At 30.4% G+C, this 25,733-nt stretch overlaps 5 protein-coding genes across 7 annotated transcripts; 1 reads left to right on the top strand and 4 right to left on the bottom strand.

The window, feature by feature from the left end:
- The first annotated feature begins 5,056 nt into the window (after positions 1-5,056).
- On the top strand, positions 5,057-7,597 carry LOC137001898 (uncharacterized). Of its 3 annotated transcripts, XM_067361093.1 has the most exons (8): positions 5,060-5,314; positions 5,426-5,572; positions 5,671-5,763; positions 5,820-5,906; positions 6,008-6,237; positions 6,353-6,512; positions 6,603-6,721; positions 6,845-7,597. In XM_067361093.1, exons 1-8 carry the CDS (start codon positions 5,161-5,163, stop codon positions 6,845-6,847), a joined length of 993 nt encoding a protein of 330 aa, XP_067217194.1. In that variant the 5' UTR covers positions 5,060-5,160; the 3' UTR covers positions 6,848-7,597. The 3 variants fall into 3 exon arrangements, with proteins under 3 accessions (XP_067217195.1, XP_067217192.1, XP_067217194.1); XM_067361091.1 differs by lacking the exon at positions 6,845-7,597 and having other exon boundaries at positions 5,059-5,314; positions 6,603-6,837; XM_067361094.1 differs by lacking the exons at positions 5,820-5,906; positions 6,845-7,597 and having other exon boundaries at positions 5,057-5,314; positions 6,603-6,837.
- Positions 7,598-9,667: 2,070 nt separating this feature from the next.
- On the bottom strand, positions 9,668-13,589 carry LOC105667306 (lipase 3-like). The gene is made up of 8 exons (XM_012359027.2): positions 13,407-13,589; positions 12,875-13,070; positions 12,632-12,746; positions 12,307-12,553; positions 12,069-12,227; positions 10,793-10,877; positions 10,236-10,396; positions 9,668-9,912 (listed from the first exon to the last, which is right to left on the bottom strand). The coding sequence occupies exons 1-8, from the start codon at positions 13,587-13,589 to the stop codon at positions 9,757-9,759; spliced, it is 1,302 nt and encodes a 433-aa protein (XP_012214450.1). The 3' UTR covers positions 9,668-9,756.
- LOC105667315 (lipase 3-like) lies at positions 13,588-16,860 on the bottom strand. The gene is made up of 5 exons (XM_067361097.1): positions 15,759-16,860; positions 15,517-15,675; positions 15,202-15,286; positions 14,929-15,089; positions 13,588-14,794 (listed from the first exon to the last, which is right to left on the bottom strand). Exons 1-5 carry the CDS (start codon positions 16,035-16,037, stop codon positions 14,771-14,773), a joined length of 708 nt encoding a protein of 235 aa, XP_067217198.1. The 5' UTR covers positions 16,038-16,860; the 3' UTR covers positions 13,588-14,770.
- A 67-nt stretch (positions 16,861-16,927) lies between these two features.
- LOC136996905 (gastric triacylglycerol lipase-like) lies at positions 16,928-18,285 on the bottom strand. The gene is made up of 4 exons (XM_067347746.1): positions 18,121-18,285; positions 17,498-17,699; positions 17,151-17,265; positions 16,928-16,937 (listed from the first exon to the last, which is right to left on the bottom strand). Exons 1-4 carry the CDS (start codon positions 18,283-18,285, stop codon positions 16,928-16,930), a joined length of 492 nt encoding a protein of 163 aa, XP_067203847.1.
- A 765-nt stretch (positions 18,286-19,050) lies between these two features.
- Positions 19,051-24,478, bottom strand: LOC137001899 (uncharacterized). The gene is made up of 5 exons (XM_067361095.1): positions 21,524-24,478; positions 20,558-20,719; positions 20,105-20,379; positions 19,852-20,029; positions 19,051-19,765 (listed from the first exon to the last, which is right to left on the bottom strand). Exons 1-5 carry the CDS (start codon positions 21,693-21,695, stop codon positions 19,632-19,634), a joined length of 921 nt encoding a protein of 306 aa, XP_067217196.1. The 5' UTR covers positions 21,696-24,478; the 3' UTR covers positions 19,051-19,631.
- Positions 24,479-25,733: the final 1,255 nt, after the last annotated feature.

Raw genomic sequence — 25,733 nt, 5'->3', positions numbered from 1 at the left:
GGTTGCGACCCGAAATTCGCACCTAACCCCAACACCACCTTTTTGTTTATAGAAACATGGAGATCGAACACCTCGATACTCAAACACTGAGCCGCTCGCCGTTTGCTGTTAAAATAATCAGGGTGTTTTCGCCCACGCTGATTTGGATTCACCTGGAAAATAGTAAAGAATCTTTCCAAAAAATGATGGAAGACTTCAACCAGCGGATGAACAAACGCCGATTTTTCCATTCGAATACAAACTAGGCGACATTGTTGCCCTCGAAACGAATGGAGGATGGCAACGCGGCATCGTTACAAAAATGAACGGAGATGGGACAGCGCAGGTAGGACTCCGAGATTGGGGCGTGTATGTCCGCCATGCAATCGCTGAACTCTACCATCTCGAGGAGAGGTTTAGAGAACATTTCTGGCAAGCCGTGCCATGTAGCTTAGCCTACACAGCCCCTGCCACCACAGGACCCACATGGTCCCGCAGAGCCATAAATGTTACCAGAAGCATCGCCGAACAGCAAACCGGAATTATGCAGATAATCAAACCAATTCGTGACGAAGGTGCACTCATCAAATTAGATATTAAGAACGAAACTAACAACGTCTACCACAACCTCAGAGACTTATTAATAGAATTAGGAGTCGCGCAAAAAATAGCGAATATAGCCACACACACCGTACCATCCGCGTTGAGTTAAACACCACACCCTTATTATCACGCATAAGGATATATACATAATTAATTCTATAATCACAGATAATAACTGATAAGAATAACAAAAATATATACATATATATATTGTGTTTGTTATTAGGCAAAAGAAAAGTTTTTTAAAAAAAAAAGAAAAAAAAAAAAAAAAAAAAAAATTTTATATAAATATTTTTTATAAAAAGTTATCTCTAATTATCTCTTATAAGAGAGAAAATACATAAATATATATACATATATATATTCAATAGTATAAATAATAACCATAATATTATACACACACACCTATATATATATATATACATACATATATATATGAATACGTATATATATACACGTTTAAAATAATGTTAAGAAAAATCTATATATACATATATCTCTATATATCAAACATATATATATAGTACAAAGAAAAAGGGAAGAAAAAAAAAAAAAATTCTTTTTTACTATCTACTTCAATAAATAATCAAACATATATAATCTTATATACATATATACATATATATAGATACATACACGTCTAAAGCATATATATATATCTAAGTAAATAAGCAAAATAATTAACTTAGACGTAGGATTAACTTCTAGTATATATTTTACTTAATACATACATAAATAAATAATGTCGTATACTTAAAGGATTTTCACATATCCATAATTCTCTCATAAGTAAATCTTAGATAAAGTGGAATCCTTTTCATTAACAATTTGCTATAGGGAGAATTACTCGATGATCAGTCACAGTATAGAATGTCAAAGTACCAACTTTTACAAATACAAAAAAGGAGAGAGAAAGAAGAAAAAAGATCTATACATATAGTATATCGAAGAGTAATGTGCCACTAATCCACTTGACGCCACACTGAAAGATCACCCTGGAGCCTGCCCGCTGCTCACGGAACTTAATGTACGACCGCCCTGAGTGGGAAAATACATTAATTGTGGTAGACTACCACAATTCCCGTCACCAGTGTTGTCACAATCCGTGACTAAGGTGACTAAGGACAAACTTGAATACGCACCTATCACATTACCCTACCTGATCCATGAGATCAACCTATGTGAAGGTTGCGGAAACTTTATTAATAACATTGAAGATGAGAAGACTGTACAAAAAGGTTCCTGTATAAAGATGAAAGCCGAGCTGGACCAAGGGATGGAGAAGATAAGTGGCTACCCAGAAAAACAATAAAAGGGTACATGTGGTTGGACTGACCTACGGACCTTTGCACGTGACATTCTGGGACACGATTATCACGTAAATAAAACTCCATCTTTTCTTTTCTTTACTCATTTTACCATGTTCTATCGAACATTTGAAAGGATTCCACGGAAGAAGGCTTCATCAAATCCTTTATAGTAGATTTTTATTATTAGAAATAGAGTCAAAAGAAAAAATATATGCAGTATGTAAGCGACAGCAAAAAGAACGAAAGGAATAAGGAAGGGGTTTTGGAGGTCGCCTTTCCTTTCCTTCTCTTTAACAAACAAGCAGTGTAAGAACGATTCGGCATCTCAAATGGGAATGTTAACCGAGAAAAGAAAAGAATCTATCTTTAATTTAATTGCAAATGTTGCATACCCCCAACATTTGTCTAAGGTGGGGGGTGTTACGTCCTGATCAGACTACACGATTCTTTTCTTTTCATTAAATACCAGACCTAGTAAACGCGGAACCAACAAAACTCTTAAGAAATATTATAACGCCAGAGCTGTTTTTCTCATGAGACACCAGGAGCTCGAATCTTCTCACGGAGAAAAATAGCATGGATATTTTAAAATACCTTGGCCGCTCAGCGTGCCTATCGTCGCCAGAAAAACCGTAAAAGTCAAAACTTCGCGGTAGCTGGAGTCCTTAACCGACTCCAGACGGTTAGAGTAAGAGATAAAAAGAAAAAACTGGCACCAACTAGTCATACTCTTGGATTCCACCTACGGGAACTCTAGCTAGTAGATAGGGTTTTACCGAGTAACGATCGGGGAATGACCGCAGTCGCATGCCGAGAAGGCGCGACACCTGATACGGCGCACGTGTTTAGTAGGTCTGGGAAACCGAGATGCATTAGTCGCACTCTCCACGCGACACCAAGGGCACGCGACAGTCGTAAACTGTCAAATTTATTAGATCAGTGACCCAAGGCTTTGCGAACTTATATACCGATTCTTAACCACCCAATCCGAAAGCCGAGAATCGGGGCAAGCACTTCTATAGACCACCCATCATTCCATCGTATGGTCTAAAGACTACGCCCACCCAGATCTTAAGACACTGAGATGCACCCCACCTATACTAATTAACACCAACCGGGTTACGCCACCTCAAAAACCTACCCCCATCATATATGGACCCGAAACGACGCTATTCCTTATTCGTTAGGGCCTCTTTCTTCCTATCTCATTTCAAGTAACCTAGTCATCTAAACCCAATCCTATTAGCTAAAAATGACGCCATCCTCCCCCACATTAAAAATTTTCTCGCAAGACTAATTCCTATTCGATCCCCGCTCCAAAAACCTAAGATTTTCCAAAGGGATCTACCCCAAAGAAAAAGTATAAAAACCCGTGTTCTGGTGGCTCCGGACACAATCACACACAGTTTTTCAAGCAGTTTGCGCAGTTATTCCGTTTAGCTCAGTTTCTCGAAACAGTTTTTCGAGTAGTTCGGGGGCGCGAATCAAAGAGTAAAATCAGTTGATACTTTGTCGCGACCATCTCGTGGTGCATCTCAAGTAGAAGGCCCATCACCCTGACGACACCATCCCGCAGTAGGGTGCCCACTCGTTTACAAAAGGGTCCGACGCCTATACAACACCTTCCCTCAACGGGGCGCCTGCTCAGAACCACCGAACATATTCAACGCGATCCGAAACTACTCTGCAACGAGTAAGTCAGTTCATTTCTCTTTATTTTATTATTTCTTCTGTCCTCCCTCCGGAAAAATAAAACACTCACACACACACACACATACACACACACACTTGTAAAGAATACATAAATAAAATTATTAATATATGCGATTAAGAATTAAGTTTTTGTATCCTAATTATAAATTCAATCAAATTAAAATGTTGTCTTTAATAAATTAAACTTTTGTTCTTTTTCATTTAACCACACCCTCCTCGTTCGTCACCCCCCTCACACCTTCCCTCTCAAATTGCGCACAAAGGTTCCGCCCCGGGTAATAGGGATTCAATTCCTTGACCCAAAAAGGGAACCACGAGCGGTTGACTTGTTGACGGAGTAAAAACGACTCTTCCAGTCGCTGACCCGTCGCAAGTCCTAAACGTGCCGCTCGGCTCGTGCGGTCAGGTCCGTTTACGTCGATCGCCGAGCCCAACGAAAAAAATTCTACATCTATCAGGACGTAACAACAGCATTAAAAAACATTATTAGTTCGGACATTTGTAATTTTATTGTTTTTAAATACATTGATACAATTGTTCTTTATTTAATGTATTTTATTTTCCTTTTAAATTTACAATAACATCTCTAATGCGTCATGTAGAGATCTTTTGTTGATACTTTTTTAGTTATATATTCACGTCTACCTGACGTAATAAAATGACGTCAATAAGATGTGACATAATCACGTGATATGTACGTTAGAATCACGTTACTTTTATGTCATAATTGACGTAATTGCGAATCAAAAAGTCACGTCATTATCACGTGAGCTTGCTAGCTGAGTTGTGCTCACATGTAAATCTCCAAATAATTGCTGCTACTTAAAAGATGGATCGGTTCTTTGTATTAAACATATTGGTTTTAAAAATGACATTCCAGTTGTTTTGGGAAGAAAATATATTGATCTTCGACCCATACCGACATATCCTTGCAATTCACAAAATTTGAATATACACATGTTAAATGGCGAAACACTGGATTTAGAAGTAGTAAATTTAACAGAAATTTACATAAAAGGCTTTAAAGTCTTCTTTAATGATATGTACTATGTAATGCCTCTTCTGCATTTAATGTAGAAGCTATGAAAATTTTTATAAGTGATCAAAATATATTTAACATGAAGGTAATTTTTAATATGTGTATTTTTTGCTAAATATTTATATAATAATTATTTTTGAATATATGAAATAAATATTTATCTATTATAAATATTTTAATATGTAAAATATTATTTTAGATGTATTACATTATTTTTGTTGATGACTGGTGTTCAATTGTACCACATCTCTGGATCAACGAAATCACAAGAACTTTTAAATGGCCCATAAAACAAGCTAGTACAGCTATTAAGAAAAGTCTTCCGCCCAATAGTAGTTGGAGCACAAAGCATTATCGACGCATTGCAGGGCCGTATGGTAATTATAAATAAGTTGTTAACATTGTTAACATACATGTACATGTATATGTTAAAAATGTAATATATAATATATGAAGACGTTAGATACTGAAAAATTTAATTGAAAAGCTTCATAATTTTTTGCAGACACATATGAAATGGCACGACAAATGGAGAAAAAGGCAGCAAATATTTCTACTTCAGAAGATGGACAATTTGAAATGTTGAGTCAACCTTGTTCTCAAGATAGAGAAAAGAGATTAATAAAAAAACCGAAATTTTATGATGAATTGCAAGATGATTGTGATGAAAGTAAGTTATTGCATTTATTTTTATTATTTTTTTAACTTTACATAAATATATTTATTGTAATTAAATAACAAATTACATTTTAATACAGTAGTATTAATCAATTTTTTACAGCATGTGCCAAAAGAAAAACTTGTGTGCCAGATCCTCCTTGTAATTATATGCAACGTGCAATTAAGCACAATTTAAATGTATCCACTTCTATGCGATCTGCTAGTTGTACTTTAATGTTCAGTGATATTAATCAACAAGAACAAAATGGTACGTATTTGCTTTTACACACACACACACACAGCGCCTTAGTAAATAATAAAAGAAACTGTTTTAAAACTAAACATTATTTGATTTCTAATGTACAGAAAGCTCAACAACAGCCAACAACAATTCATCAGGACCGATTTCTCCCTGTAGTGCAAGCAGTATTTGTAACTATGGAGATGAAGAAGTGGATGGTATGTATAATTAAATCTGAAAAGAAACAAGATAATTAAAAATTATTATATTTTAGATCCGCCTCATGTTAATACTCCTCCTCTTGAATGGGAGTTCGATGTGGCAATTAATAACGATGAAAATGTTTGTCGTACTTGCTGCAGTAAGTTTAATAATTTAGTTATAAATATTTTTTACGAATATATTAATTATAAATTTACAGAGTGTCTAGTAATTAATGCTGCTTTCCTATTTCTATTATAGATTCATGTCGTTTAAAAACTGAAATGAAAATTAGTCAGAAAATTAGTCAATCAGAAGCTAGAGTGATTCGAAAACTAAATATGATTATGAATGTCCTTATCAATCCGGAAACTAAGCAGGAGGTCACAATACAATCAAATTTGTTGCCAGATTTTCCACTTTCAACAATAGAAAAATTTCTTGAATTTGAGAAGGATCTACAAAACGATAGAGACATCCGAAAACAATTTGTAAGTGTTTTATCCATTTCTTTTATAATTTAAAAAAAATGCTTTTAAGTTCTTAGTATCACGGCGCAGTTGGTATGTAATTATATAATCACTACTTTATTTGTCTTTATTCCAGAAAAACTATTTAGCTAAAATTGGAGGCAAATCGTTTGCCAATAAAATCAGAAATATCATGAAATATACAGTTCATGATAATGTAGCGAAGATGTTGTCTTGGACAGGGCAAAAGCAATCAAGAGGTATACAAAATACTTCATTTGTCAGCATTATTATAGGTAATTATAAACAAGAACAATTATAAATACACATATTTTTTAAAAAAGTATGTATTATTTAACAAAAAAATTATTTTCTAATTGTTTCAGATTATATATGTAGCACAGAAAAATGCACTCTTACTGATGCGCAGAAGGTTATACAAGAGTGGTTACGGCACGCAGGAGATCGCATAAACTACTTATTAAAAAAAGGAGAACAAAGAACGGTGTGTATAAATTATAATGCATAAAATATTATTTGTTTTATTATAAATATTTGTAAAGTTTTAAGAAATATTTAATTATGTACTATAAATGTTTATTTTAATTTAATATTTTTTATTTTGCAGTAATCGACGATAAGGACGGTTTTGCGCTCTCCTCAGAATCGGCATGAAGTGTAAATTAAAATTTTTTAAAATAAATATAATTTTTTAAAATATATTTAAATTTCTATAATTTATTTCACAAATCAATTCTAACCAAGTCCTAAAAACGTCTAAAATTGCGTCCAGGTGTACTAAAAAACGTCTTAAAGGTCGTTTTAATTGACGTCTTTAAGACATGACTTAAGGAGGTCAAAAATCGGGACATAAGACTACCTTAGGACGACTTAAAGTCGTATTTTTGACAGATTTTAAAGACGTTCAAGCTATTTTAGGACGACTATGAGACTACTTTAAGACGTCAAAATGTTCACTGGGTACAGTGGTAAGCTGCGCATCTGGATATATAGATGCGGATAACTGTGGATTTTCGAATTCTTCGATTGCCGGTATCTTGTCTATTACTGGAATATATGATATCTGATCCTCCAAATAATTCATCGAATAATTTAGTTTCACCCCCGCAAACACCAGAATCGAAGAAACAATAATCAGCAGTAACATTATGTTACTCGTCACGCAGATTGTTGAATCAGAGATCACCTGAATTTAATCGCGTTTTCCTGAATGCGCGCATATATATAGCACTGATTGTTTACTAAAAATATCACCGGAAGTGATGTTTTACGCCTTATCAGGTAACATCTGCTAATCTACCATAATCTTTGGTTCTATAACTTATTAATCCCAGATAGCATTTGCACGGCACAATATCCGCACGGTGAAGCTCTGAAACGGCGCGCCGTGCGCGCACGTTGCACTCATGTGAGACAGTGTGTCTAAATTCGTGAAGTTACATGAAACAAATCATGTAAACAGCACGTTACCGGCACGACGTTAGGCTTTATAGCTGACACGCAGTAATGTTGTAGTAGCACGTTGACGGCACGATAAAGTTATACGTATACAAATCCTGTCTTTTTGAAACAACACGCTACGCGCACGATCTTGTTCCGGCGTGCAAAATTTTTGCACGCCATAATAGAGCCGTGCTGGCACAGAAATTGAATCATTTGTATCGCTTACTTATGCAAAAAAAAATGCGGGCTGAGAAAGAAACCAGAAAGATTTCTCAGTATTTAATCAATGCTTGTCATAATTGAAATATCACGAAAAGAAAGATTTATGGATTTTATCCGCGTAATGAGCAGCGTTTTGCAGTTGTTTGCAAGTGCAAGTGTGCAATGTTACGTATCAAATTGTTTGATTTCTTTTCGGAACAGAAATCATTCTAAAAAAAGAATAAAAGAATCGTAGTAATTATTAATGATATAATGAGTTGTATTAGTAAATTAACATTAAAATTTTCAATATAATTATATTTATTTGGAAATTCTCATTTTAAAAATTTCTATTTTTAGAAATCATCGACTTTGAAGATTATTGATTTAATATTATTATAATAATTGATTTTTAGCATTTATTTATTTTAATTTTTTAAATTTATTTATTTTAGATTAGTTTTTGACCGTAATACGAATTACAAATTTTGAACTATTGATAGTTTTTCAGTATTATTTTTAGATATTAATTATTTTAGATATTAATCCATAATGTTGCAGAGCAGTTCATGTGTATCTTATAAAACTTTTATAAATAACAAAATTTAATTTTTATTTATTATCAAAATATAAAATATCAACAAGATTGTTGATAAAAGAAATAAAAACAATAGACAAAAATGCTATATTGAAATGGATAAGTGACATGATAAGAAAATAGGAAATAAAAATATGTACAACGCAAACTACACGCATTAGATTTCAAATTAACATTTATGAGAGTTATTATGAGAATGCAATTAATTTTGCGAAAATTATCAAGAGAGATGACAATGTATTGTAAATCAACAATTATATCATGCACAAACATATTAAACATTTGCAAAATAATTTCGTTTATGTATTTGTGTTTTTTATCAATTTAATTATTCCAGAATTTAAACAATTAAATACAAAATAATTTATCGATATTTGCTTTGATTTAGTTTATTGCTATATTATTCTCAACATAGTTCTATATTTTTTTAGTTATACAAATTCTTGCTAAATCACTTATAGACCAAAGCTACAAGTACAACAGAGAATTCTCATTAAGAAACATAGAAGTCTAAAAATATTATTAACGTATTATCAGGGTCGTTAGGAAATCATTCGCGCGCCCCAGCTATAAAAATATGCAAAACAAAAAAGAAAGGTCATACTTTTCTGATGGTCACGCGATTAAACGAAATTTTACAAGCAGGCAGCATTCAGTCAAATAGGAATGGGTCATTGCAAATCAAGCGGTGTATTTTTCCATGTCTTGGACATTCCAAAAATTATTGCGTCCTTTTAATAAAATTTTGCGCCCTACGCTGAAGCGTATATTGCGTATTGCTTAGTAACGCCCGCGATTATCACATTCCATAATATCTTTAATACATAAATATTGGAATAATTAGACTTATCAACAGTACTCAGCAAATATTAAGACTTACACTAATCATACCAATGATTGAATATAGAAATCTATAAAAGTTTAACATTATTCAATATCAATTGCGTAAAGTAATTAAAATTTTTTCAGTAACACAACTAAAAAAAATAATTTTTTAAAATTGTTTCTCTATTTGACATAACGTTTTAGTATTGTAACAAAATTTATTTTGATCGGTAGAATATTTTATAAAGAGAAAATTCTATTAGAATTAATTAAGAATTTGCGATGAAATAAAATCTACTATGATAATTTAAGTCTATAAATATGCTATTAAATACAGACATTGATTACAACATAAATTTCATTGATAAATCTATTCACAAAAAATTTCTAAAATTTTGTGCAAATTAATTTTCGCAATGTTTGGAAGATACGATTTGATGCACTCTCGCAATTCATTGCGAGAAGTGTGTCATTAAACTTAATATTTTCTCGTACAGAAGTTCCTTTACGTTTATAGCCCACATAAAGTCTAAATGATTGAATTTTTCATGCGGTACTCGGAATTTACCCAAGGGATTTCTTAGCTCCTTATACAACACATTTACATCCTGTAGAAAAAATTAAAATGTATGAAATACATTTATGCAATTAAAACAGTATTATATATATATTATATATATAAAACAGTTCATCTTTAATATGTTTAGAAAATTTATTTTATCGAAAAACAAGAAATTGCATAAAATATGAATGGAATTTTTGCAAGTTATATTTCATCATATGCTACTTTTGCTTCTTTTTTCCTATTTATAATACAAACTCATAATCTTTTATTTTTTAGATAGAATCAGTATTCTGACTTAAGATGTATGAATTAAGTAAACTACTATGTAACGAAAAAATGTAAACTATTAGACATAGAGATACAAACCTTGATATTTGCTAACCAATCGTTGGTGCTGTAATGCAGCGAGACTGGCACTTGGATCTTGCTTAGATCGTAGTTTGGTGGATTAGGCCGACCGTATTTTTTCATATTACCGATTAGTCCGTGATCATATTGTCTAAATTTTCCCGGCCCAAATAACGTCCCTGATAATAATTTTTCCGCATATTGTTACATTTATATATTTATCATAAATTTATAAAATTAAAAAAAATGTTTATCAGATTTGAATGCGATAAACAGTCAGCGATTCTTATAAAAGTATAATGTACGGAAAGAACACTTTTACTGAAAGACCTAAAAATTCTGTTAAATACATATCTAAAAATAAATTTTGTTAGACATTTTACATTTTTCGACATCAATAGAGCACTCGATCTTGATTGATAAATTGTCAAAACAAATGAAATGAAGAAGATCGAGTGTTCTGTAAATTTTAATTGTCCAACAAAGTTTATTTTCAGATCTGTATCTGGCACAATTTTTAGATTTTTCAGCAAAATGTCTCCTTCGGAAGCACATTAAGAGAAGAGGATGCTTACCAGAGTTTATTAGTTGCGTATAGTGCATTATTTGTTTTGTACTTGCACCAGCGGGAGTGTGTCCCAAGATTATCGGCAAGAGAGTCTGCAAATATTACAACAAAACACACACATAAGATTAATATTATTTATTAAATTATTTATTAAATATTATTTATTATATTTAATAAAATTACGAAAAAATTAGACTGAAAAAGAGAGTATTATATTTGATAATTATTATAATTTAAATTGTGCAATAAATAATGAAATATATATACAGGGTGGTCCATTTAAAGTGTTACGAGCTGTTATCTGTGAAAGTACGCATCATAACAAAAAATGCTTTAGACAAAAATTGTATGGTTTGAAGGGGATCAAATGATAGTGAAGTTAATTTTTGATAAAAGTTAAATTTTCAAGGTTATATAAAGGTCATCATTAATCTTAAGTAGAATGCCGTACTTTTGATAGCAGATTCTTATAGCTGATATCGAGATGTTTCCCCTTTCATTAAGAACTTCCTGATTTATGAGTCTTTAAAGTTACGATAGCATTGATATTATTCAAAGTGTATCAGGTGATGATAGTGTATCAAGTGCGAGGCTTAATTCACATCTCTATTTGTATTTCTGTATGTATCTGTATGTAAATGTAAGCGCACGTGTTTGATTAGCGTGAGCTCTCTTGCCTCTCACATTTGTGTACATTTTGCACACACACACACACACATCAGAATTCTTCGTTTCAATTCAATTAATGTTTAAAATTTACCTTCTTATTGTAGACATTGTTGCAATTTTCGTTGAAACGGGGGACTCATGCTAATCAAGCACCCCGTGAGAGGAAAGAAGACTCACGTTAATCAAGCACATGTGCTTACATTTACATACAGATACATACAGAAAGACAGATGAAGGTGTGAATTAAGCCTTGCACTTTATCATCACCCGATACACTTTAAATAATATCAATGTTTGTCAACTTTAAAAACTAATAAATCAGAAAGTTCTTAACGGAAGGGGGTTTAATTATACCATTTTGGAAACATCTCGATGTCAACTATAAGAATCTGCTATTAAAAGTAAAACATTCCATTTAAGAAATTAATGTTGACCTTTATATGACCTTAAAAATTTAATTTTTTTCAAAAATTAACTTTACTATTATTTGACCTTCTTCAAACCATACAAGTTTTGTCTGAAGTATTTTTTGTTATAATGCGTACTTTCACAGATAACAGCTTGTAACATTTTAAATGGACCACCCTTATATATAATAAAAAGCGGTATCATACCTTGTTAAATTGATCTTTGTTGAACCCTGCGATTAGGAAAAGCACGTTTGAGCACAAGGGTTGTGTGATAGCACCTTCCGCACAGACTATTTTTTGAAATATCTTCATAGCTTCACCAGAAGGCTCGAATTGGTGCTTTCCAATTAATTTCATCAGCACCTACAACAAAACGGTTTATAAAATTTGATCCATAAACAGACATTCAGCAATTTTTTCTATCGGCATCAAAGCTGCATACGTTAATAGGGCCAGAGAATGTTGCGATAAATTGTATAACAGGACTCTCCAGTCTCCTGCAATAAGCAACTGGAGCCATGGCGAACATCGCTTGGATTTTATTCTGATACTCGGGTAATTCCGTTGCCATAACGAAGAAAGCAGTAGTACCCTGGCTGTGCCCTAAATAAAATAGCTTTTCTTGACCGGTTGTCTCCAGGATATGATCTATTTTCGCAGGAAGATCATGCGTGCCGATTTCATGCCAACTGCAATGTGCAAGATAAATATAATTATTTATTAATCATTTTTGCTCTTTACACACATATGTATGTTTAATATTTTACCTGAAATCCCAGTATTCTTTATCTAATGTGGACAAGGTTGTATGTTTACGGGAATACAAATTGCCACGCGCGTTACCAAGCCACACATCATATCCCGCATCCGATAGAATAAATCCTAAGAATTCAAGAATAGTTAAAATATAATAATAAGAAAATTACAAACAACGATTGCCATCGTAACTTTAAACAAAAATAACGAAACATAAATAAAGTAAAAACACTAATTAATTTATTTTATAATACCTAAGCTTTTTTCAGGTCCAGAAAGGACCCAACTTGCTGAACTGCACAGAAGACCATGCATCACGAACGCAATTGGTTTTTGTACCGCACTAGAATTAAATCGCCCTGTTATTCTATGTAGCTCCAAAACGTAACCGTCGACAGTGACCACTTTGTGCAGTTCGCCATTATAGCCATATTTCTTTATCAGTTCAAGCTGCATAAAATACATTTTTAATTTAAACTATCGAAAAATTGGCAAGAACGACAAAAGTTAAACGGTCGTTATTAGATTTAATTAAATTTATTAATATTTACAGTAGTCCAGAATCTTATCTAAAAATAATTTAATTAAGAATTCTAAAAAAATAATTTTATTAAAAGTCGGTTGGTTAATTTTTTTTCACACTAAATTGATTAAATTATCAATAATTCTATTAGTAAGATAATGAAATATTTTAACTAAAAATTTTCGTACAATTTTTTTTCTGCAATTTTTATATTTTACTATGCACAAACTTGATAACTGAAAAAAATTGACAGTTTTACTCACAGCGCTAAGCTCTGCATCTGGATGTACAGATACGAAAAACTGCGGATCTTCGAATACTTCGATTGCCGGTATCTTGTCTATTGCTGGAATATTTGGTATCTGATCCACCAAATAATTCATCGAATAGTTTGGTGTCGCACCCACAAACACCAGAATCAAAGAAACAATAATCAGCAGTAACATTATGTCACTCGTCACGCAGATCGTTGAATCAGAGATCACCTGAATTCAATCGTGTTTTCCTGAATGCGCGTATATATGTATAGTACTGGTTGCTTACTAAAAATATCATCGGAGTGACGTTTTATGCGATCTTATCAGGTAACATCTGTTAATCTACCATAATTTTTGGTTCGATAACTTATTGATTTTAATCAATGCGTGCCATAATTGACACATCGCGAAAAGAAAGATTTATGGATTTTATCCACGTAATGATGCAGCGTTTTGCAGTTGTTTGCAAGTGCAAGTGTGCAATGTTGCGTATCAATTTGTTTGATTTCTTATCGGGACAGAAATCATTCTAAAAAAAGAATAAAAGAATCGTAGCAATTATTAATGATATAATGAGTTGTATTAGTAAATTAATATTAAAATTTTCAATGTAATTATATTTATTTGGAAATTCTTATTAAAAAAAAAAAGATATTTTTAGAAATCATCGACTTTGAAGATTATTGATTTAATATTATTAATTAATTTTTAGTATTTATTTATTTTAATTTTTTAAATTTATTTATTTTAGATCAGTTTTTGACCGTAATACAAATTACAAATTTTGAACTATTGATAGTTTTTCAATACCATTTTTAGATATTAATCCATAATGTTGCAGAGCAATTCACGTATCTTATAAAACTTTTATAAATAACAAAATTTAATTTTTATTTGTTATCAAAGTATAAAATATCAACAAAATCATTGATAAATGAAATAAAAACAATAGACAAAAATGCTATATTAAAATGGATAAGTGACATGATAAAAAAATAAGAAACAAAAATATGTACAACGCAAAATATATGCATCAGATTTCAAATTAACATTTATGAGAGTTATTATGAAAATGCAATTAATTTTGCAAAAATTATCAAGACAGATGACAATGTATTGTAAATCAACAATTATATCATGCGCAAACATATTAAATATTTGCAAAATAATTTCGTCTATGTATTTGTGTTTTTATCAATTTAATTATTGCAAAACTTAAACAATTAGATGTTAATATTTTATTTTTTAAAGTTCGCCATTTGGGTTAATATCTTGTTGTAGACAAGCTTCTTCCCATCCTTTGCCCACATGAAGTCCAGATGATTGAACTTTTTATCTTGCACTAAAAATTTACCGATAGGATTGCCCAGTTAGCCATATAGTTTTTCCACATCCTGCGGCAAAATTGTGATGAAAACATTTGTGTAATCAATGTTATTTTTTTATTCCGTCAAAAAATATTTTTGAGAGAAATATCAAATATCAGATCAAAATTAAACGGACTACCGCTCTATAAAGAGATACAAACCTTGACATTCGCTAACCAATCGTTCTTGCTGTAATGTAGCGCAACTGGCACTTTAATTTTGGTCACATCATAATTCGGTGGAGTAAGCGATGCGTATTCTTTCTTATTACTGATCGGTCCGTTATCGTACTGTTTAAATTTCCCCGGAGAAATAAGTAACCCTAATGATAGATTTGTTATTACAAATTTTAGTAAATACTCAATCGATTTAAATATAATAAATATTTTCGCCATCATTACATAACGCAAATACATTAATATGATTAAACTTACCAGATCTGATGAGTTGTCCATAATGAATGATTTGCTTTACGGATGAACCAGCGGGAACATGTCCCAAGATCACCAGTAAAAGACTCTACAAAGACAATAATATTATAAATATGTATTAATAACAGCTTACATATAATATTAATCAGTTGACAATATGGAAATATTTTAATTATTTATTATATAAAAGCAATTATGCCACGATTAAATTTTATCAATATTATTAAAAAATAACATAGAAATGTACTATAATAAAAAAGTCAATACAAATTTTGTCGTCTTACTGCAAAAAAAACAATATTAAAGATAGTATTCTACCTTATCCATTTGTTTAGGGTTGAATCCAGCAACTAAAAAGAGCGTATTTGAACAAATTGCTTGCGTCATAGCGTTTTCCGCGCACACTATCTGTTGAACTGTGTTCGTGAATTCGCTACTAGGAGCGAGTTCGTGTACGCCAATTAATGAAGACATTTTCTGCAAAGGAATTTTCCGTTAGTAAAACAGAAGAAACGTTTCAGATTGTTCATAATTTTTTTATTTAGGCCGGAATTACGCACATCCATGGTGACGGTAAATTGTGACAGTAACTGCAAGAAGGGACTCTTCATTCTACCGCAGTAAGCGATCGGAGCCATGGCGAACATCGCCTTGATTTTGCTCTGGTACTCGGGTAGTTCCACTGCCATGACAAAGAAGGAAGTGGTACCCTGGCTGTGCCCTAAGTAGAACAGTTGATCTTGTCCAGTAGTCTCCAGTGCGTAATCTATCATCGCCGGAAGATCGCGGGTGCCAATCTCGTGCCAGCTGCAATATGTAAGAAGAGTATGAATTTGCATGAATTATTTGCCGTTGGGATATGCAAAATATCTTATATTGAATATTACAAATTACTATTTACAGAAATTACAAAAATTTGATTTATGTTTAAAATACTGCATGTGACATGTGCTTTTCAAAATACTATATAAGTATTTATAACTTATTTATATTTATATCTTATTTATATTTTATATTTCCGGTTTTTATGTAATATCTTATTTATTCTCGCTTCTTTATTCATAAAATTAGAGATATTGTGATAATACTTTTGACGTGTGTCTTGAGTGTTTGCCGTAATCGAAACATCGAAAAACATGACTGATTAAGAATGTGTGATTAAATTCTTTTTGACAAGATAACACACACATTATCAATAAGAGATAGATTTTTCAAGATTGCATTTATTATCTTTGAAGACAAAAATACAAGTCTGAAGCCGAGCCACTTCTTTAGAGTTATCGGCTTTTTATTAATTCGTCACTAAAACGTGTGTCCATATGTTATTCATGATAAAAGATTATGTAGTCATCAAGATAAAAAAATCTCAAAATATAAATTTTAGAATAAAAAAACTGATATTCCTAAAGTTTAACAATTTTAGCAGAATACAGTGCACTTGAAATTAATTAAAAAATTAGAAAACCTATTTTCTTTCTTAATTATTATTCTTAATAATTAATTAAAAACCATGAACCTCAATATTGTCATTGCTCTAAAACATGTACACGAAAAAAGAATTTCCAATATATCAAGATTTACCATATTATTTACGATTAGATAAAATTTGATGACAGATATAACTATAATGAACCTATTACAGTTATATCATTGGCGTTATCATGTGTCAAGAAATCTCATGATTATTCATTCGCGCGATTCAGATTAAGAAAATAAATAATAAATCCTCCTATCCACATCTAATGATAATAAACATATGGCGTTTAAAGATAAGATTAACAATATATCAAAAATCCTACTTTAAAACTTTCACATTTTATCTTAGGTACCAACTTAAATTTTATCTTAAAGTGCGTCACGCAATTGCCAACATAGTTTTATATCTGTTCAACAATTTGCTCTATTTGCTCTTCATCAGATGTAATTTAAAAGTAATATATATTAATTCTTACCTGAAATCCCAATAATCCTTCTCTTTGACAGAAGAGTGCGTATGTTCACGAGCATACAGACTGCCACGCGCGTTACCGAGCCACACATCATATCCCGCATCCGCAAGAATAAATCCTAAATATGGAGGATGAAATAGTATATAATGATAAAAGCAAATACAAGTTAGAACGCAAATAGATAAATAAAAATTCATAATTTATTTTTCTTTTGCTTCTAAATTTATGTTTAAAAACAATATAAAAAAACAAATCTACAATTAGCATAAAAATCATTATTCACAATCAGTGTCAAAAATAAAAATATTTCTTATTTTAATATTGCATTTTAAGAGGTTTACTTTCCTTACCTAAACTTTTCTTGGATCCAGCAAGAACCCAAGCTGCCAAGCTACAAAGAATACCATGCATTACAAATGCAATGGATTTTTGCACTTTGGGTTTGGTGGAATTAGCTCGACCTGTTATTCGATGTAATTCCAAAATATAACCATCGGAAGTGGTTACTGTGTGTAGTTCGCCATTATAACCATTCTTGCTTATCAGTTCTATCTAGAAAATAAAATAATTTTAATTAAAACCAAGTTCAAAAAATTAGCAAGAATTAGAGAACATAATAAGAAATTTATTCTTGAATGTTATTATTAAACATAATTTATTAATATACGAAATATTATATCAATATTCAGTAAAATCAATAAAAATTTGTAATAAAAAAGAAACCTGAAAAATAGATTTATATTTATTTTGTCAATATATTCTTTTTCTCATCAAATGGATAGAAATAATATATTTTTAATCTTTTATAGTATTTCTTTTAATTATTAAACCAATGCTTGTTTAAAAATTATTATTTAAGAGATCATTATGTTTCAACTGATAAAAATTATTTCTGCATTTATAAATTATTTTTTTCAGAGTTATATCTAGTCGCGGAAAATTGATGTTTGAAAGAACAATAGCCTGCACTCACGGTGGTGAGCTTCGCATCTTCAGGACCAATTGCAGGAGTTGGCGCAATCTCGATTTCCGGGATCCGATCCTTTGGATCCAACTCTGGCAATGAGGTCAGCAGAGATTCTAGCATCGTGGCACTTACGGATGCCAGAATTGCGAGAAGGAAAATTGGCAACGACATCCTTGTAGCTTAAGATTTCCGTCGTGTGACTCGACACGAATCGTGTGCTTTTTTCTTAAAAACGCGTCATATATATATATGATGCTGATTAATTTAAATAAATCGTCAGCATGTTTACAATAATATGACGTTATTGGATATCATGCCATTCGTAATTTCTGTTTTAGTAATGTGTGCGCATGACATAATCATGGTTCAGTCATTATTGAAATATTACCTCAAAAACAGAAAATTCATGATTTTTATCGCCACCCATGTCAGCCGACTGTTCATTCACGAAATGATATAGTATTTTGTAAATTTTTACATGCATGTTCAAGGTTGCATATTTATTAGCACAACTGCTTTAAACAAAGTAAAAAAGAATGTTAGAATAATTAAAATTTACTGATCAAATAAATCAATAATTAAGCTTTTTGTAATCTTTAATATAAAAATTTTGGATTAGATTATTATTTTTGTTTATTCATCATGTATTTCTTCCTGTAAATTAATAATTTTAGAGGATCAATTTGATATTATAAATCATTGCTTTTTTTTCAACTATTTATTAATTGTATCGTAATTAATTCATTTTATGAATCTTAATTTTTATGATTTATAAAAATTCAGTAAATAAAGTTTAGAAATTTATATATAAATGCTTAAATTAAGATTTCGGGACTGATTAAACTACTATTTATTTCACAACGCACACTTAATTGTCTGCCTGATAAATAACGATCTACAAAAGATGATCAATCGATACAACCACCCATGTGGGAAATGACTACCGGCGAGATAATGGCCCAGTACCGATTTCTGGTACTGAGTATTGGCGCGTTACTAGATGCCAGTACTGATGTGGTGCTGGAGAAATACTGGGATGATAGAATTGGGCCAAGACTCGAATTACAGTACTACTTTGGTACAGGATTTCAGTATTGCTGCAGTATCGATTTCCAGTAGTGCTGCAGTATCGATTTCCATTATTGTTACGGTATTAAATCAGTACCGATTTTCAACATAACAGTACTAAAAATCAGTACCAATCCCCAATACAGTAACAGTATTAAATATCTGTACCGATTTCAAATACTATTATAGTATCAAAAATCAATACTGATTCTTAATACTGTAACAATATTTAAGATTAGTATCAATTTCCAATAATTATTATCAATTTTGTGCGCGATAATCAAATTAAATTACAGTATTATTATTAGAATTATTTATTATATACACATATAAAATCAATTAATTGACATTAATAAAACATTATTAAATTGACCTAATCAAACAGATGAGTATTATTTTTCATATTAAAAATAATTTTCTCTTATCTATAATATAACATAATTAATTAATTAATTCACATTTTTTCCAACATTTTCTCTTTCTTTGCGACCTCCGCACCGATCTACTGCTCCCGAAAACCATCGACTCAAGGAAGAATTTATTTCTCTTTCTTCCTTAGTTCCAAATTTACTTACGAAAATATCTATCAAATAATTTTTTATTCTTACATTATAAAATATATCAATTGATAATTAATATTAATTTAATAGAAGCTGAAATAACGCATACCCATAAGTAAGCTATAAATTTTCGTTTTGCTAAAGTTTAATTTTTTTGTTTTATTTTTTTGTCGACCAAAAGCAGTAAATAATATCTGGACATCTTTAGTCATTACAGCTGATAAAGCATTATGTATAGCTTTTCTGTGTGTTGAAGCTACATCAACATATTTTTCAAATAACGTACGCTGTAAAAAATATAAACCTATAAAATATTTTATTTATTAAATAAAATATTAAAATAATCTAAAAAAATTAATTACCAAGGCATTTTTTTTTTCGTCAACGTCCATTGAGGCATCCAAAGTATCAAAATCATCTAATATAGATATCGGTAATGTAAAACCAATAATTTGTTTTAAAGCAGAAACTGGATTCATTTTATCTTTGTGTGATAAATTTAATAATAAATTGTTTTGTAATTCTTCAAATCCTTTCCGTATATCGTATAAAATACTTTTTTTTATGTTATCCATCTTTTTTTGTATAAGTACTTTTACTTGTTCATAGCAAGCATTAGCAATGACTTGAGTGCATTCTAAAATAGGAAAACAAATAAGTATTTATTCTTAATTTATTAATTTATTTATTTATTAACTTATTTATTTATTTATTTATTTATTTATTTATTTATTTAGTTATTTATTATAAGAAAATCTAAGTTATATTATTGTAAAATTTTTTTAAGTAATCTTAATTGTTAAATAATACTACACCATTATTTTCTATACAATTATTGTGTAATTTTGTTCTTTGCACAGGATTTAAATTTTCGGCTTTGTCAGAGAGAGAGAGAGTCGCTTTACGCTTGTTACTTTTTTTACTTTTGTTATTTTTAAAAGTAACTGATTCTGATGAACTGCTTGGAACGTCATTATCTACGACAGTGCTCGGAATTAGTCTGAACATTTCAGCCGATTTCCGTGGTATACGCCTCCTTTCCTCTCCTTACCGCGCGCGCCGCAGCCGCTAAGGCCAGCGCCGCCGAGCGTTAGGAGCGACACTATCTGATTATGAGTGGGTTCTTTTCCCTATTTATTAAAATTTTAAAAAATGTATTAAAATTTATTAAAAATAAATTTTTTATTTTTAAATTTATTAAGTGGAAATATTTCAATAGATTTCCACGTCACCCATGAGATACTAATGCTGACGCGTTTTTTTTTAAATGGTTTCCCCCGCGTAGACCTATTCCACTAAAGATAAAAATAAATTTTTAATTTAAAAAAAAATATATATGTAAAAGAGATTTTCTTAATTAGATTTTCTTAGCCTTTTATGAGAATGAACAATTGATGCAATAATGTAGATAAAAACCACTTTTTGAAAAACGTGTCAGTATTAGTACCTCATGGGTGACGTAGAAATCTATTGAAATATTTCCACTTAATAAATTTAAAAAAAAATTTATTTTTAATAAATTTTAATAAATTTTTTTAAATTTTAATAAATAGGGAGAAGAACCTACTCATAGAACCTAATCAGATAGTGCCGCTCCTAACGCTCGGCGGCGCTGGCCCTAGCGGCTGCGGCGCGCGCGGTAAGGAGAGGAAAGGAGGCGTATACCACGGAAATCGGCTGAAATGTTCAGACTAATTCCGAGCACTGATCTACGAAATAAAAATATCAATTATAAATGTATAAATTTACGAATTTCAAACATGTTTACAAACAATAAATACCTTCTTCTATTTCCGTAATTTTTTCTTTTACAATTTTTTGACTTGAGAACGATTGAAATTCTAAATCACTGATATTACTTGATTTATCTGATGCTGTATCTGACAATTCTTCAGCATCTATATCAGATACTTCACTTGAAAGTACAACAGTGTCTTCTGTAATGCGTGTCATACGACGTAGTCCCTGATCGAAATTATCTATAATATAACGTAAATAATTCAATGCATTTTTTATTTTACTTTTTTTAACTTGTACTTACTAGCATTTTTCATTAATTTAACAGGATATTTCTTCCATGTTAATTCTGGAGTTTTATTTTCTTTACTCCATTCTTGTACTTTATCGTACTCTAATTTTGGCGGATATTTGCAAAACCATGTGCGTTTAAGTTTTAATAACCATTCTTTTGGTACAAGATCTATACATAATTTTTTATCTTGACGCCGAATACTAGTAAAGCAGACGACTACGTGCGTAACATTATCACTTAGTTCAGTTCTATATAAATTACATAAATAATAAATTACGATTATTTTTCTTTATTGGTAAAAAAAGCTTTTAAGTCAATAATATTACGTATTTTATTTTGAAAATTAACAATAACATAATTACCAATAAATTGAAAAAATACGTGTACTCACAAATATGAAAAATCATTCATGGTTGATGCGAATTATAGCACTGCACTGCACTAGACTTAATAATACACTGGACTAAAATATAGTTTTACTTTTTGTCACGTAAATTAAAATATACAAGAAAAATATACAGTTATACGCTTTGACACATAACAGCAATGATGCCAGAACGAGGTTCCGCAGTCAACAAACAAATGCATATACAGAAACTATCGATAGCGAAATCGAAATGTATTGAAATATTTATTTATACGGTAATAAAAAATTAAATGTACATATTGATTACATTTATGTACATTTATTAAAATATTTACAAACATTTACAAACTAAAAAAATTTAAGCGTGTAATAATTTTGTACAATACGTAATATTCTTAATGTTTAAAAGTACGCATTTATGTTTAATTTCTTTAACATGAAAAACGCAACGGTATTTGCTTAAATTAACTTGCCATAAACCGACATTAGATGATTTATAAGGATAGTTAAAAACATCTCTTGTATCATAATATAACGATCCTTTTAGTGATAACTTTTCTTGATTTAAAACATCATTTTTTAACGAATAAATTTTATTAATTTGTATGATATTGCCATTTTTTAGTTGTACAACGTTATTAGGAGATGTATTTGTGATAATCATTTCATTCCATGTTATACTTTTAAATATTATTTTTGTCATATGATTGCCTAAATAAATTGATTTTTTTTTAACATAATCTGTAACTGATATAGATTGAACAATCTTTATATTAGTATTTAAATTAATTTCTTTTAAACGATTTGCAACTTGACTTAAAGGATTATTTGGTGTACGAACTAATTTTTTTAAAGTCATCAAAAAATTTTCAAATGGAAATGTCGAAAATGATGTCAATGAACATCCTATATGAGTTACATCATCTGCTATATGAATTAAATTATGAAAATTAATACTTTGAATATGAGAACCATAAAATTTAGGCAACAAACGAAAAAATAATATTAATAATTTTTTTGCATTTTCTGCGTTTAATATTGCCAAATCATCACTACATAATAATCGACATGCTACATATAAAAGAGAAAAGTGCTTATATTTATCAGTTGGAAGAACATGACGAAGTACTAATATACCACTGTATAACAGAAAGAAACGAAATTGTGTCGCTTTCCAATTTTTTAAGTTACCAATATCAAAAGTTTTTCTTTGGAATTCTGAGGGAATTTGACCAGATAAACCATGGAGTAAATTGCTTAATAATAATCGATTTCGTGGCCCAATACCACTATTCTTGGGACCACCGAATACAATATTGTTTAATAAAGTTTTTGTAATACCAAGAAATAAAAGGTGCATTGAATCTAGAACAACTGATTTTACTGGATCAAATCCTGGAATTTTTAATAAAGGAGAGATTTCGTTATCAAGATGATGCTGAGGCTGCCTACGTTCTTTGAATGATTGTTCATTGCGTTCTTCACAAGTAGTTCTCGAATATATGCGTTTATTTTTACCAACTGTTTTGCCTTTTACGGTACAACGTTCGCATGCATAAAATGCTACGTGAGATTTTACACATTTAATAAATGACCTAGCCGGTGTATCACATATAAAACCTAACACTTTAATATTATATATTTTATCTGACAATTTAATTTTATTGGTCATTAAACTTAATAGTTCTTCTATAAATTCATTTAAAAACTCCGTTGGTGATTTTGGTTTAGATTCACCGTGATATATAGCAACAACTTGCGGTTTGACAATGTATTTCTTATCATGTAACATAATCAATATAGGCCAAAATTGTTGTTTTGAATTTTTATAAATTTGTACACCGTCGATGTTAACAAAAATTTCAATTACATCTTTTACATATACTTTAGGATTTATCATCAATTTAAGAGCTTTTTCTAAACCAAAATAAATGTAAGTACCAAACGATCCATTAGCACTTAACATAAATTTAACAACATTTCTGGAATTTTTAGTTTGCAGAAATGTTGCAGCTGTTTTTGGAAATTCGTCATGTTCAGTTTTCAAAATACATAATAACTCAGATAACATTTTGTTATTGAGACATGCAACATTTTTAACAGACCAATCAAGTATCTTTTGTTTAAAAGAAATATTTTGATCTAATTTTTCTAATTGTTCTTCGACTTCGTTGTCGTGACATAATTCTTCACTTGATGAAGATGATGTAATTTCATTATCAAAGATGCTAAAGAATTGAAGATTATACTTATTTAATTAGAAAAATATATTTAATATTCAAAAAGATTATTTATTATTATTATTTGTTTATTTATTTATTATTTATTATTTATTTATTTTTTTAATAATAAATCCAAAAATTTCATCAAAATTAATCATTACGTTGTTAAAAAGTATAAATTGTATTAACAGATAATTTCAATATCATCATCAAATAATGATGAACAGATAATTTTATCATCAAATATGTAAAATATTTTAAATTATAAATATGTGTGCAATTACTTGGTATTTCTATTATCATGAGATAATGCTGAAGAAGAAGGCAAAATTTGTGCACGTTGTTTTTCAACTTCACTTTCGGTCACCCAAACATTGTCAGATTGTAACTGATTTTTTTGATTCTCGTTTTCATATATTTCATTATCATCCGATGATGACGATAACGATGATGATGATATAGTCTTTAGTTTCTTTAAATCTCGATATTTTTTGGTATAAAAGTACTTCCTTTTCAGCATTTTCTATTAAATTTTTACCACTGGATATAGCTGTAACTATGAGTTATAAAATTGATAAAATTGCAATTAAAAAATTATTTTCCATAATATAAAAAAAGAGAGAATTTGACAACTAGTAAAAATGATAAATAATAGAGTTATCACTCACAATAACTGTTATTACTCCGTTTCTCGGCCAATTATTAAGTTTATCTAAGTTTATCCGTTTTGTTAATAACGCAATGGACTAGAATATAGTTTTACTTTCTGTCACATTAAAATATACAACGGTTATACTTTTTAACACTGCCTCCTATGATGTATACTAAGTATTCGATGTTCATCTTTTGCCAATTTTAGTGCTAAAAAATTTACCGGCATTGTACCATTTCGGTACTGGCATTTAACGCTCTTCTTTTGCCAATTCCAGTACGGGCACAGTACCTTGAATTTACCGGCAGTATACCGTTTCGGTACTGTAATTTGACATTTCTTTTACTAATTTTTGTACAGGTATAGTACAAAAAAATCCACCGGCAATATACCATTTCGGTACTGGCATTCAACGCTCTTCTTTTGCCAATTCCAGTACGGGCACAGTACCTTGAATTTACCGGCAGTATACCGTTTCGGTACTGTAATTTGACATTTCTTTTACTAATTTTTGTACAGGTATAGTACAAAAAAAAACCACCGGCAATGTACCATTTCGGTACTGGCATTCAACGCTCTCCTTTTGCCAATTTCAGTACGGGCACAGTTAATAATATAATTAATAACTGCAGTTATTAATCATAACAATCAGTCCCGAAATCTTAATTTAAGCATTTATATAAAAATTCAGTAAATGAAGTTTAGAAATTTATATATA

The sequence above is a fragment of the Linepithema humile genome, chromosome 1 (genome assembly GCF_040581485.1).
Source record: "Linepithema humile isolate Giens D197 chromosome 1, Lhum_UNIL_v1.0, whole genome shotgun sequence".
Taxonomy (NCBI): Eukaryota; Metazoa; Arthropoda; class Insecta; order Hymenoptera; family Formicidae; genus Linepithema; species Linepithema humile.
This window is presented reverse-complemented; position numbering and strand designations above follow the sequence as displayed.